At 32.2% G+C, this 14,110-nt stretch overlaps 1 protein-coding gene across 2 annotated transcripts; it reads right to left on the bottom strand.

Annotated features, from left to right (window-relative positions):
- Positions 1-2,433: 2,433 nt before the first annotated feature.
- LOC131164847 (probable LRR receptor-like serine/threonine-protein kinase At1g63430) lies at positions 2,434-12,431 on the bottom strand. 2 transcript variants are annotated; one of them, XM_058122358.1, is made up of 13 exons: positions 11,576-12,431; positions 11,217-11,355; positions 11,004-11,075; positions 10,758-10,901; positions 10,505-10,654; positions 5,219-5,335; positions 5,068-5,153; positions 4,505-4,756; positions 4,188-4,393; positions 3,904-4,036; positions 3,668-3,825; positions 2,997-3,212; positions 2,434-2,854 (listed from the first exon to the last, which is right to left on the bottom strand). In XM_058122358.1, exons 1-13 carry the CDS (start codon positions 11,658-11,660, stop codon positions 2,609-2,611), a joined length of 2,004 nt encoding a protein of 667 aa, XP_057978341.1. In that variant the 5' UTR covers positions 11,661-12,431; the 3' UTR covers positions 2,434-2,608. The 2 variants fall into 2 exon arrangements, with proteins under 2 accessions (XP_057978341.1, XP_057978342.1); XM_058122359.1 differs by having other exon boundaries at positions 5,089-5,153.
- Between the last annotated feature and the right edge of the window lie 1,679 nt (positions 12,432-14,110).

Below are 14,110 nucleotides of genomic sequence, written 5' to 3'. Positions count from 1 at the left end.
TTTTTATTGCTAACGAGGGAGTATGGGAATGTTGAAGGCAGTTGATGTGGGTTAAGTTGCTTGTACCGGTGAGAAAATCCGAAGGAATTATTGCATTAGGAGTGATATGATGCGAGTGGGCTGGGAAGAACTTCAGTGGTTGGTGATTTAATTTATTAGACAAACTATATCTGCTTGGACGCTTCCAAGAGCAGCTGTAAAGTGGTTCTATGGAGAAATGAGAAGTCATTTAGTTGTGAAAAATGTTTTTTATTTTTAGTTTTTTTTTGAAAGATTATATCAGTTTTAGTTTGTTTTTAAGTTACCCAACGTATCTATTTAAAAGGGTAAGGTGAGAAGTGAAGGATTTGTTCAGTTGTGAAAAATATAGTTTTAAAAAATTCAGATTTCATAAAATTCTGAAGGAGATACCTTTTTTTTTTCTTCAATTTTTTTTTTAAATTATTGAAGAAAATGTCATATCTTTTAAATTGTATCATATACCACAAATACTTAAACTCATTATATATTTTAAAATTATTTTCATGGTTGTAAAAAGAATTTTTTGTTAATAAAAATAGTTAAATCTAATAGATATCAGGCAGGACACATGAAATGTTAATATTTTTCCAAAACAAAATTACTCTAATAAGCATAAGCAATATCATTATTAACAAATTTTATGAAATGGGTGTTGTAAGAAATGTCCCATAGGGTAAAAAAAAAAACATTTATTTTGGGGCATTAAAAAAGTAATTGAACTATAAGAATAAAAAAAAAATTCAGAATCAAATAATTAGTTCTATAAAATTAAAATACACTATATCCTTATAACATGGGTATAGTATACATTAATAAAATAGCATATAATATATATTGCAATTTTTTATTTATTCACATGACATAAATCTTATGAATTAAATTATACTATCCAAAAAATTAATTAAAGAAATAATATAACTTAACAAATGAAATATTTTTTTATTTATTCATAAAATTTAATGTATTTTATACAAAGTGAATCTAAATGATATTTGAAACTTGACAAGAATTCTGGTGGTAGTCTGGCAGTTTTGATTCTTACTATTGAGGAATTGTTACCAAGTTAGATGGAAAAATACTAAAATAAAAGAGATATAAGAATTTTCATTATTTTAGCTAATAGATGTTAACTCGGTATCACATTTGATAGTTTAGAAGGTGTACGTGTTGCATTTAAAAATTTAAGGGGTATATGAATATTTTTTTTCCAGAAAATGAATTTTGTGATTTAGATTTGAATTTGTGTGGATTTAATATACAATATTATAATGCATTTTATATAAATCCAAGAAAATCATATTTGAAATAACCCTAAAAAGTAATAAAAAGATGTAACTTCTCTTACAAATTTAAAATATTAAACAATAAGGTGGCGATTTTAAAAATTAAAAATGAAAAAAAAAAAAAAAAACTGTTTACATATTTGAATTATGTCAAAAATAAATATTGTTTTTATTTTATTTATACAAATATTATAAAATTTAAACTTTTTAAATAAATTTATTATTATTATTTTTAAAATCCTCAAAACAAACAGCCCCTGGGGCTAGTGATTCCAAGCGTCTTAACTCTTCCAATCTGGCAATGCTTTTATCATACGTTCTCTGGTGACCCTGCGGAAGGGGCAAAATTGGGGAATGAATTCAATCGAAGGGAGGCTGAGCTGTACATGTTGGATTTCACCAAAGGTTGTTTCTCTTCTATTCTTTTTTTATTTTTAAAAATTCAGATGATGAAAATGGACGAAGCTTCCTCTATGAACAGAAGTTTTAGGGTTTGTGGAGTTTCGTTTGATATTTTCTATTTTTTATACAGTAAAAAATACAGTTTCTATTTCTATTATCAGTTTTCAACTCTTTTTGAAAAGACCTGAAAATCAAAATTTATAATTTTCAGTTATTTTGACGAGAAATTTTAATATCCAAAAATATTTTTTTAGATTAAATTATTTATTTTATACATTTTAAAATTAAAATTAAAATTAACATAGTGGTCATATAAATTATAAATATAGATAAAATAAAAATATACATAGGTTTTAAAAAATAATAGTAAGGCCAATTTCAACACATTACTCTCATGTCCAATAAAAGTTGTATTGTAAAGTGAATATTGAAAGTATACCAATTAAGTAAAACAATTATAGTGATTTTATTTTTATTATAGTATTCTCTCAATGTATATTATTCAGCAATTTTATTATTTTAATAATATTTTTTATTTAAAGACAAATATGAGCATTATTTTATTTTAATTTTATAAATATTAAATAAATCTAGTTTTTAGTAAATCCCAAACGGTTCCTTGTGTAACATAAAAGGTATAGCAGCAGCAAAAGTATTGCACCAAAACCAGCACCTCTGGGAAAAAAAACTGCGGGAGAACAAAAGAAAGCAAAAGAAGTGTTCCAAGTGAAATAATTTTAGAACTTTACTAATCAACCATTGGTTTACAAACGAGAAAAATTTGTCATCCATGAAGCTCTATGTTTCATTCAGCATGCAAACATTTACAAGTAACACGAAAAATTGAGAGGGGGGCATTACAATTTTGTATATTCTCATTAGCAGTGTTAGATTTAACTCAATTATGAAGAAAGGGCTAGCTCAGCCCATGCCAAAGAAGATGCCTTGAGCTCGGAAGATGCAGACGTGTCAATGCTGCTCTCTAACACGGCGCACAAGTCCTGCATCGATGGCCGCTTCGTGGGGTCTGGATCAATGCATAAATTTACCACTTCACAAATAACTTGCAAGTCCTCGTATCTAAAATGTCTCAACTCAGGATCCACCACATAAGACATTGTTTCAGGCACCGTAAGAAATTCCTTGGCCTGCAGCAGAGAAGGGGGTAAAAAAAATACAACCCTCTTATGAATTAGTTCTGGTTATAGTTGATCCCTTCAAAGTGTATGTTTAAACCAACAAAAAAGAAAGCAGAATTGATTTATACCCAATATTTGAGATGTTCCTTACCCAATCTACCAAGCAACCCTTCTCTTTGCAGTATGGAGGTCTCCCACTGACTATTTCAAGTAAAAGTACACCAAATGCGAAAATATTGCCTTCAACATCTAGGTGACGTCTCTCTAGAGAATTCGGGAGAACACAAATAGCACCCTTGCTACCAATGGAATCCGAGTTCTTCTCTGATCTCGCAAGAATTGTCTTCCAACTTTCAAAATCAACTAGCTGCAGTCATAATTATCAAAGGTATTTATTACCAGAATTCCACCTTGTAGAGGAAAATGATGTGGATATAAGAATCACCTAGAGTCAAGAAAAATGATGTGGATATAGGAATTTCCTTTTCATTGGTATATTGACGATAAAAGCTCAGGAGAAGATAAAAACATGTCTAGAAAATTTTCAAATTTTTTCCCCTGCGCATAAATTCAGTCTCTATTCAAGACTTCAAGAATCCAACATATATATAATCTTTTGATCCCTTAATTCCAAGCTTCCAGATGTCCATCCATTCTTTCAATGTTCGGGGTTATCCAACTCATCCAAGTTAAAAGACATGCCATAGGGTTCTTTTGGTTAAATGAACTATTGAGACCATAACTTAGCCCCTCTCTTCATTGTTTGAGATTAAATTTCTCATGTGTAAGTTTTAATGAAGTGGTATACAGTCACGAGCATACCTTCGGAGAAAAATCTTCCGTAAGATAAACAGCACTCGAATTTAACTCAGATATGGTGAATACTGGCTCAAGTTCTGTGTGAAGATATTTTAGTCCACGAGCAATCCCTATAACAATGTTCATGCGTCGTGTCCAAGAAAATTGGCATCCATCTCCATCTGCAGTAAACAGCTCAGGTTTTTGTTACTGAAATTTTATGAAGTAAAACACCAACTACTTAAAGAAGCTTTACTTACAATGAAGGTGCTCATACAGAGTTCCATTTGATGCATATTCAAAAACCAGCATCCTTGTAAAAGGAGTACTCTCTCTACAATAGCCCAATAATTTTCCAGTATTCTCATGATTTAATCTTGCCAAGTCTGCAACCTGAATGCAATATAACAGGGGAAAAAAATTAGCACACCAAAACTCTAGCCTTCATAAAATTTCGAAGCTTCATATTTTGTAAATGCGTGGAAGGCTTTCAAAGCGGCAGGTTGAATCTTGCAGCAGATGTGCAGTAATAAAGAGTAATCACCTCCTTCTGAAAATAGAGTTCGAGATAGCCTGTCCAATGCTCTTCCTTGATGCAAAGGGATATCACAGCAATCTCGGGCCCACCTTTCAGTGTGCCTTTGTAGACCAAACTATCAGGAGAGGAGCCAATAATGTTGCTGAAATCTTCACATGCTACTTCAAGCTCTTGTCTGGTAAATCGCATTACATCCTTCAACATATCTGGATCTGTATAGAAAAACATATTGCATTATATGAACTGAATATCATGTTTCTGAAAAACTTCTGTAAGAGGCAGTAAGGCAGAAAGAGTAGACAGTTTCTGAGTATGAATCTGACCTACATAAATTGTTAGATGCTCCTTCTCACTTCCTGATTTCTTCCAGGGAATAATGATAGACGATCTACTTTTGCATTTCTGAAGAGTGGTGAAAAGAGCAACAAGGAAGAGAGAACCAACCATGGTTCCTGTCACAATCTCCAAAGCTAAAAGCCAGGCAGGTTTTGATGCCCCCCGGTGTTTGTATCCATCTGTAGCATGCTCATGTTTTGGGTGGACAACAGGATGGCTTTTTCCAGGTGGAATGGCACCTGTAAAAAGATGCTATCATTACCAACCACAACATTAACCATTGAAGAACCATAGCTATTTAACCCAATACTAAATAGCAATCAGACATCACAAAAAAAATTATGAAGTTTGAAACACAGATGCAGCCATATCAAAATTTCAATAAATTTCCAAAATGCATAAAATAAAAAACACAAGTCCAAATTTTGCATTGTAAGGTGTTCCAAAATTTTGACTCAGCCAATTAACTAAGAAGTGATCATAATATACACAATTTTATTGGCTGATCATGTATTTAACCTCTATGGCTGTTCAACAAATACACACTTACAAGGAAAATTGTCACATTTACCGCATAGTGCACCAACACGCTGTTTGGGCTCTTTTTCTTTGAGGCAATTCCCTTGAAAGCTTGACCTGCATAGAGTAAATAAGTACAAATTGATTTACAAACAAAAGAGGCAAAGGCACAAATAATGTACCTAGGAAGATGCCCCAAGCAGTTGGGTATGCTCCCGACAAAGAAGTTGTATGAGAAATCTGCAAATTTTAACTGCGATGAACGACACAGGCCAGTAGTATTCCCACGTGATATATACCTAAAGCAAGAATATACCATGAGAAACATTTTTAAAGAAAATAAAACTTTTGAAACAATATCTAACATATCATTGTTTTCTACCATGACATTGATAAGCTTGGGACTACTAACTGTTACAAATCTCACAACAGATTCCATTTTTTAAGTTCCATTGTTAGTATATTTCAAGATTGTTATCATAAAATAACACTACTAATGCTTGGTCAAAAACTATTATATAATATAATGGGAAAAAAGAGAGAATATAATAGTTTCAATATAATGGGGAAAAAAAAAACTTGGAAGTAATGGCTGCTGTGAATACCTTCTTTTACATTAGTCTAATCATAAAATAAAATATTAATTATGGTCTGCAATCAAATATTAGTAACTTTACTAACTTTTGGTTTCATAGCTGTTTGCAAGGGTCAGGCCCTCAGTGCAGGCATGGGATTGATCATGAGACACGTGATGGGTCTCCTAATCAATATCGGGTTCTAGGATGTTGTAGATAGATTTGGATTGGTGGCCTCAAATCAGGCCCGTTACGTGCAGCCCACTCCCCTTAAGGACTGAGTGCTATTTGGTGTATACCAAATTAACTGACCGACCCAATCAAATTCAGTTAATCAGTTCAGTTAATTTTATAATTTCAGTTGGCTCATTATGGATATTTAAAATTTTTGGTTTTTTGGTTTTCAGGTCAACAAGACCTTTGATAAATTCAATTAACCTAATTAACTGAACGACTATACAGATACATATACATATTAATATATAAATTATATGTTAATATATGTTAATTTATATATCCATATCAATATATATACATACATACATATACATATATACATATACATATATTATAATTTTGTTCCATCAGGAAGTAGGAACACCCAAATACCCAATAACCATTAGTCCATTACTCGTAATTCAATTTGGAGTGAATTATTTTCAATTAACCGATTTAAACAAATTATATTTTGGTCAGTTAGCAATTCGGTATTTGGAAGAATTTGGTTTGATTCTGCAAACAAGTTTCTTTACCCAAAATTTTTCAGTTAATTTGGTTAATTAACGGCATTAATTGTACCAACCGAATCCTCTCCTCTACTTAACCCTTCGCTAGCTACTCAAGTGTCATCCATGAACGTGACATTTCCTTATTGTTTTCTTTCTAGCTACATGTCTGCCATTGAATGACTAATTGTCCTTCTCCAATTGGCTGAAACATTATACATAAGCATGATCCTCCCTCATTGGACAACAGCCCCACTCCTAGTTAGCACTATAAATATCACCTTTCTCACCTCATTTTGGGATCTTTTGGCCATCATTTCTTTCTAGAAACTTTCTCTCTCAAACTCTGATTCTCTCTCTAAAATTAGCGTCATTCCTACATAATCACCCCACTGCTTGACACTTGAGATCCTAAGGATTGCCCAATTCTCTCTTGGTAAACTCAACTAATTGTGCTTGTAGCTAGGACTATTTGGAACAAATTGTTTAGTGTTATTGGGGAGCATTGGATAACTCCGACATCTTTGGATGCTTTCCATCAGTTACTTCTAGAGGGTCTTGTGGGGTAAAAGAGAGGAAAGCTCTATGGTGATGTGTGTTCTTGCTATTAGGTGTACTGGGCTTGAGAGAAATGCTAGAATTTTCAAGGTGCTTGGGACTTCTCAGTTGGTTTGGAGAAGAGTGGTTTTGCTTGCAAAGTACTGGTGTGCTGTTCATAGCCTTTCCAGAAATGCTTCTTTAGAAGTTTTGCAGAGAGACTGGACCACTTTTGTTACATTAGAGTCGTTCTGTAGTGTTTTCTTTCTATGCTTTTCTGTTGTATTCATGGAGTACACCTGGTCCTCTTCTTATGATGTTCTCCTTGTCTTCATATTTCTCCCCTCTCCATAGTATTCTTTGTTAGCAAAAAAAAATAATGGTAATTATCTGCAATAGGATTTGTTATTCTTTGTATATCATTCTCCATTCATCATGGTGCAAAGGTTACAAGTTACCATTGATCACTTTTATGTTATTCTAACTATTGTTTGAAGAATTTTTGGCTGGCATATAAACTGCTCAATGAAATAGAGCAACACCATTTGACAGGTAGAAGGTTCAAACTTGAAGAGTGAGTTTTGATAAATTTCAACTGGCTGAACACTAGAAAACGAAATCTACAAAAAATAAAAAATAAAAAATAAAAAAATACATGTGTCAAACATGAAATGTAACACATTTTTGCATGTCTCATGAAGGTTAAGATACTTAGGAGGGAAATCTGTTAAGACAGTTAGACACTATGAATTTATAACTCAAAATAATACTTTAATAAACCAGATAGGTGAAAGGCACTGGACGTATATTTTCTGATTAAATCTTAACTTAAAAGATTTGTTAAAAAAAAAAACAATCCTACAGTGACAATCAATCTAAGAAGTAATTGATTGCACTTGACATGCTTTCTTGAAAATGTTTAAGACAGATTGATTTGATCACAAATAAGTTGTTGGTGTGCAGAATTTCTACAACACCACCACCACCTAGGGGTGAGCATAATTCGGGGAAACCCGAATTAACTGAATTAACCGACCGAAATTGGTCGGTTCGGTTCGGTTAAGAACACAAGATCGGTCGGTTTGGTTATGGTTTTACAAAATTCGGTTAATCGGTTCGGTTAAGAGGAATGTTAATTCGGTTAACTGTAATAACCGATTTAATAATTACTCAAAATTTAAATACAAATTAGTATATGTTAATTTGTTAATATGTTAATTAATATCTACTAATTTGTTAATATGTTAATTAGTATTTAGTAAAAAAAAATATACAATTATATTATGTTTTTATTAATTAATTTTAAATTAATTTGGTTAAATTCGGTTAAAAGTTACCCAAAAAGGTAATTCGGTCGGGTTCGGTTCGGTGAGACTCCGCTATTCGGTCAGTTCAGTTAACAGTTCTCATTAACCAAAAATTTCGGTTAATTCAGTTAATTAACCGAATTTGGACGAACTGACCGTTTGCTCACCCCTACCACCACTGCCCCAGCATAGGTTTATGTTCTCTGTATATTTTACCAAAATATAAAGATGAGGCTGTCCCACATGGAAAATTTAGAAAGACACATCTGCGTGTATAAGTTGAATCTCATCATGGGACTATTGTATAAGAATGACTCGCCATGCACACAAAAGGGATGAACTGGATGTGGGCATTAGAGGGTTTTTTTAAGTTACTTTTCAGTTTCGTATGAAGAATAATTGCCACATCTTTCTCATCTATTAGCATGCTTTTTTCATATTAACTTTGATTTACGAACTGTCAAAAAACATCTAGCTCTGAATTTAATTAGAGGCTGGACATCAGCTCAGGTACTGAGTCCTGTGTGATATCAAGAGTGCATTCATGTTATGAGACAAAGCCTCGTTTCAATCATCATTTGTCAGGACATTTTGGGGTAAGTTCCTTGGCTTGGACAGAATTCTACATTTTGTGCAGTAGTGGTGGATTGCATGCCAGAGCTGGGCTGGTTGTACGATTCTATCTTGGGAACTGGCAAGTGACTGCACATATTTGCTATATGATCATAGAAGGTGTGCATTGTCTCAACTCTCATGACAACAAGAGTCTGCACCTCAATCCCTTCCTTGTTATACATTATTTATATTAACTGTTTGTTTTGCAAATCCAAAATCTATTCTCTATGTGGATGTTAGGCAGCCTTACCCTCATTTCTAGAGATGCTGATTCCAGTTGCCACAGAAAATGGCGAGAACTGAGAACCGATGTAGTGCAGCCACTTTCATATGGCAGCCATGTCTGTTTCAGACATTTGCTACACATTGACATTCTTCAGTCATTCCTTGGATGCATACCCTGTATTATAGATGGATCCATGATTTTAATATAAATTTCTAAGTTTCAAAACTTCTTGGAACACGTTTCCATCACTCCTTGGTCTTTCCGACACTTAGGACCTTTAGTGGAAAGCAACCACAATTCTAGTTCATTTAGAAATATAATAAACTTGGTTACAATGACAACAGGAGATATATTGAGAATTTATCTGGAAGGAAAAAAAAAGATAGAGAATCAGATGCATATATATTGGATTTTTTTTTATATACAAAGTTAAATAAATATTAGAAACAAAATATTTGTTAGAGTATAGATACATGTCACTATATATTAATTTATTGCCATGTAATTGCCATGTCATGTTGTCCTATACTTTTAGTATTTGCTATGTTCCTGCATCTATGTTGTGTGCTATACTAGTTCCACGCCCTTTGTTGTGGAGTGGTTGATAAATATTGGCAGGCCATCAGTGTATTGTAGCAGTATAGGATCTTATTACTGCTTGAAAAACAGGCATAGATTCCAATAATGTAAAATAACACAAGCAGTAAGGCCAAAGAACTGCCTGGGCAGTAAAAGTCTACATTCCATTTACATTTATTAAGAAAATACCATCCTCAAAAATAGCTTGAAATTTATTTGTTCCTTGTTCCAAAATTTTTTCAAAAAAATAAACAAATTAGAGCACATGTGATACATCACAAAAAAAGGCAATAATAATTAATGAGAAAAAAAAATATCATTCCAAGAAGCTTGACTATTTCATGCTGATAACTACTATGAAATTATATAACTGTTGTTGTTTCTTCATACCTTACATTACTTTTAGAGTAAAATCCAATTCCAATAGCAAAACTAAATTCTCCATGAGATGAAAAGAAAATAGTTTATAAAGATGTTGGATTATGCTGCTGACTGAAAATAGAACAAATCAAATTATTCGATGCATCATTTGTATCTTTCACCTCACATCAGTTTTTACATTGCATCCAATATATTAGATAATTTTTTTCATGAGATGCGATAGCTAACAATGGTGCAGATTGTGCTACCGACTAGAAAAAGAACATATCAAAATATTATGTAATGCATGGTTTGTATCTTTCACCTCATCACATTATTCTAGCTAATGGGGCAAAAGGTAGGCTATGAAATGGAAAAAACAAGTTGGATTTTATCTAACTTCACATACATCTCCAAAGCATACAGAAGAAACATATTTAAAAAAGTAATAAGCAGGAAGCTACTTTTGGCGAAAAGCCTGAAGCATTCCAGAAAATAGAAGAGTATGAACTAAATGCTTCTATTGCAAGAATCATTTACTCACATTCCATGCATATCAGATGGAAAACTTGAACTGTTGCTACCAGGAACAGTTCCTCGAAGCCTATTCCTGTCCAGTCGAAGTTCTTCAAGGTATTTCAAATTGCCAATCTCAGCAGGCAAGTTTCCAATCAATCCATTCGACTGAAGGTTTCTGTGCCAACAACAAAAATAACCAGGGATGTGAGAGAAAGCCAAGGAACCAAATAATGAAGCAAGAGACCCATTCAAAAATTTCAATGTCAATTATCTCTTACATTTTTTTAATGCTGGTCAAATTCCCAATCTCAGGAGGAATTGGACCTGTTAATTGATTCATCCCCAAATCCAACACCTGGAGGCTTTTCAACATACCAATTTCTTTGGGTAGAATCCCAATTAGATTGTTCCCATGCAGAACTCTACAAAATATATCGTGAACAAATCATCACTTGTCACCAAAAAATCTAAACGAAAAATAGTCAAAATTTAATTTTAGAAATGATGTGCAGGAGAATGCATACAGTTCTTGCAAGCGAGAGAGTTGACCCAATTGTGGTGCAATGAACCCCCTCAAAGATGACCCAGAAATATTTCTGCAAAACAGAGTCCCAAGTCAAAGAATGATGAACTTTTTTGGGTGCATGTTGTTAGTTCAAATAATTTTATCTAGATGCGATCTAACTACTAAGCATAATGAAAATGCATTTACATTTAAGGAGAGACAATTTTCTTACAGCTTTATAACGTGGTCCTTAGCCATAGAGCAGGAAATGCCAAACCAGTCACAGGGATCTGCATCCGGGGTATTCCAGCTTGAGAAGACCAGAAATGGGTCTTCATCTATACCTTCTTTGAAAGATGTTAGAGCCCCAACTGTTCAAAAAAGTGCAGAGCTAAATTATTGGCGGATACCCTTTTTGAACCCAGTAGAAAATCAGATCAGATTTTCCAAAAATGCTCAATCACATCCCACTATGATTTGAAAACTAGGGTCACAATCCCAGCCTAAGAGAACGTAGTGACAGTATTAAGCAGCAAAAGATCAAGATCTAAGAAAAAGAAAGAGCTAGCTATACAATAAATAGTAACATACCTTCATTTGATGGAAAGGAGTTGCAGGCCGAGAAAAGGATGCCAGAAGCAGCCCATAGAAGCTGAAACAAAGAAAAAGATCTCATCCCCTGACACTCTCCACACTCCAGAGCCAAGCCTTTAACTCAAGAACATAAATGAGTTTGCAGAGACTCGAGCCCAGAAAAATCACCAACCCATCACTACAGAAGCAAATTGCATAAACAAAAACAAAAGGGGAAAAAATAGGAAAAACAACTAGCAACAATTCACCGAGCAGAAGTCATCATATAGGTTTATCGAGAAATACAACCACCTAAAGTTCGAAGCACTTTTACTTCGACCTAGTGAAATGGTTGGTTCATCAACAAAGAAGAAAAAGAAAGGTTAACTACAAAATTTTATAAGAAAGAGGATAACAAGAAAGAAAAAAACATCAAGGTTAAACCCCCATGATTGCACCACTATGCACGAGCAAATCACTAGGATGAGCACACAGAGAAAATGGAGAGAGCTCAAGTTAAAAGAGACCCAGATGGAAAACTTAGATTCAAAGAGAGGGTTGTTAGAAAAAAAGAAAGATTTTTGAAAAAGAAATGCCTCAAATGAGAAAAAGAAATCAAACAGCAGAGAGAGAGCGAGAGAGAGTAATGTCCTCTTCCGCTCGATGTTAATGGCGCTTTTAGCTTTTTTTTAAAAAAAAATTATTTATGAATACTGGATTTGAGATTTCGTAAAAAATCTTCACTGCAAATGATTGAATGAAGGGGGCGTGATTTGTTGAAAGCATACAGACACTGATACGTATCCTCCAGTCCTTGGGACAGAAAAATCAATATATATATATATATATATATTGTGGAGTTTATTGAAAGATTGCTTCATTTCAATTTTCAAGATTGTATTTTTAAGTGAAGAAAATGTATAGCACAGTGGGTCAAAGGTCTTGCTTTCCTGATGCAAAATTATAGGAGACAGTATTTTAGGACCCCTTAAAGTTGTTAGTTGTGAACAATAATTGCTTTTATTCTCCATGTTTCTAACCATTATTAATTATCGCCTTAATTTTTAGATTCTTAATATTTTTTCCATTGATTTTCAATAAATTAATTTTTCTTGTATAAATATAAAAAATTTAGGATATAAAAAAATATTTTTATGTTTTTTTAATAAATAACAAGTGAGAAAAATATTTATTATGTTTCAAAATTGACCTAAAAATATATGTGTACATGTTGAAACCCGAACCGGAAAAAAGAAAACTTAAATATATTCAAAAGATGATGGTACATATACTTCTTAGAGGTGAAGTGTGTGGGGTCATTAGTAGAGTGTATTTAAGTATTTATATATATATATATATATATATATAATCAATCAACGAACACTATTTGATCCAAATAATTTCTATCTTTTTTTTTTTTTCGGGTAGAGGAACAAAGTCATTTTATATCTTAAAATGATAAAAAAATTAAGTAAATTTATAAATTGGATAAATATAATATAATATAATAATAAAGTTTCCAACACTCAACTAATTCACTAGAATAACCGTTTACTCTTTCACCTTTGTTCACTTAAATTCTAAAATTTAATTTGAAATTTAAGTAACAATTTACAATAACTTGAGTGCCAACATTTAATAAAAAATTAAAATTTAATAATTGGGCCTCAAGTAGGGGTGAACATTCGATCAGTTCGGTTAATTCGGTTAATTAACCAAACTGACTGAAATTTCATATTTAACCGAATTCAAAACCGACTAAATCGAATTTTTGTTAAATTGGTTAACCCACTTTTTAATATATAACATTTTAATGTATATAATATGTATAAAATAAATAAAATTTTAGTCTACATATATATTATATATAATATTTTAATATATAATACATATAGTTATTTATTATTAATTTATACTATTCGGTTAATTCGGTTAAACAAATTTTTAACTGAGCAGAACCGATCGAATTTGCTCCACTAATTCAATTATTTCGATTTTAACCGAATTATACTCACCCCTAACCTCAAGCTAACGTAAAATATTTTTTTCAGATATAGACTCGGACTTATTGGGGAATGGAACGAGTTCATCATCGACATATATTCTGTTGTCAAACAGTGTATAATATTAAATAATATAGTGTTGAGAAGGAAGGGCGGGTGTAATAAAACTTGATTAATGGTTAATTATTTGTGCTTTAAAAATTAAAGTATATTAATTAGGTAGATCAAGAGAGAGAGAAAGTGTAGTCTTCAGTTTAGAGAGAGAGAGTTCAAAAAAGTCAAATTGGGATGGGGGCCACGTTATATAATTTATCGTGCATTATTCATACAAGAACAGGAACATTTTAATATATTATATAAATTTTTTTATACTTTCTTTATTAAAAAAAACCCTCAATGGCATTTTCTTTTCTAAAATAAAAAATAAAAAATAAAAAATAAAAAATAAAAAATATCCCGTGTTTAGCTGTGAGAGGCAATTTTTATTTTAAAATTTAATAATAATTTTATAAAAATTGAAAAAATAATAAAAAATTATTACCACTCTATT

Source organism: Malania oleifera, chromosome 9 (genome assembly GCF_029873635.1).
Source record: "Malania oleifera isolate guangnan ecotype guangnan chromosome 9, ASM2987363v1, whole genome shotgun sequence".
NCBI classification, from domain to species: Eukaryota; Viridiplantae; Streptophyta; class Magnoliopsida; order Santalales; family Ximeniaceae; genus Malania; species Malania oleifera.
Note: the sequence above shows the minus strand (reverse complement) of the source record. Positions and strands in the feature narration are given on the sequence as shown.

Excerpts from the sequence above, each read along its gene's own strand:
- LOC131164847 (XM_058122358.1), bottom strand. The coding sequence starts at position 11,660 with ATGAGATCTTTTTCTTTGTTTCAGCTTCTATGGGCTGCTTCTGGCATC. Across the intron at positions 10,902-11,003 it reads CTCTCTCGCTTGCAAGAACT|AGTTCTGCATGGGAACAATC; the intron begins GTATGCATTCTC and ends TATATTTTGTAG. Across the intron at positions 4,394-4,504 it reads GCATCTAACAATTTATGTAG|ATCCAGATATGTTGAAGGAT; the intron begins GTCAGATTCATA and ends TTTTCTATACAG.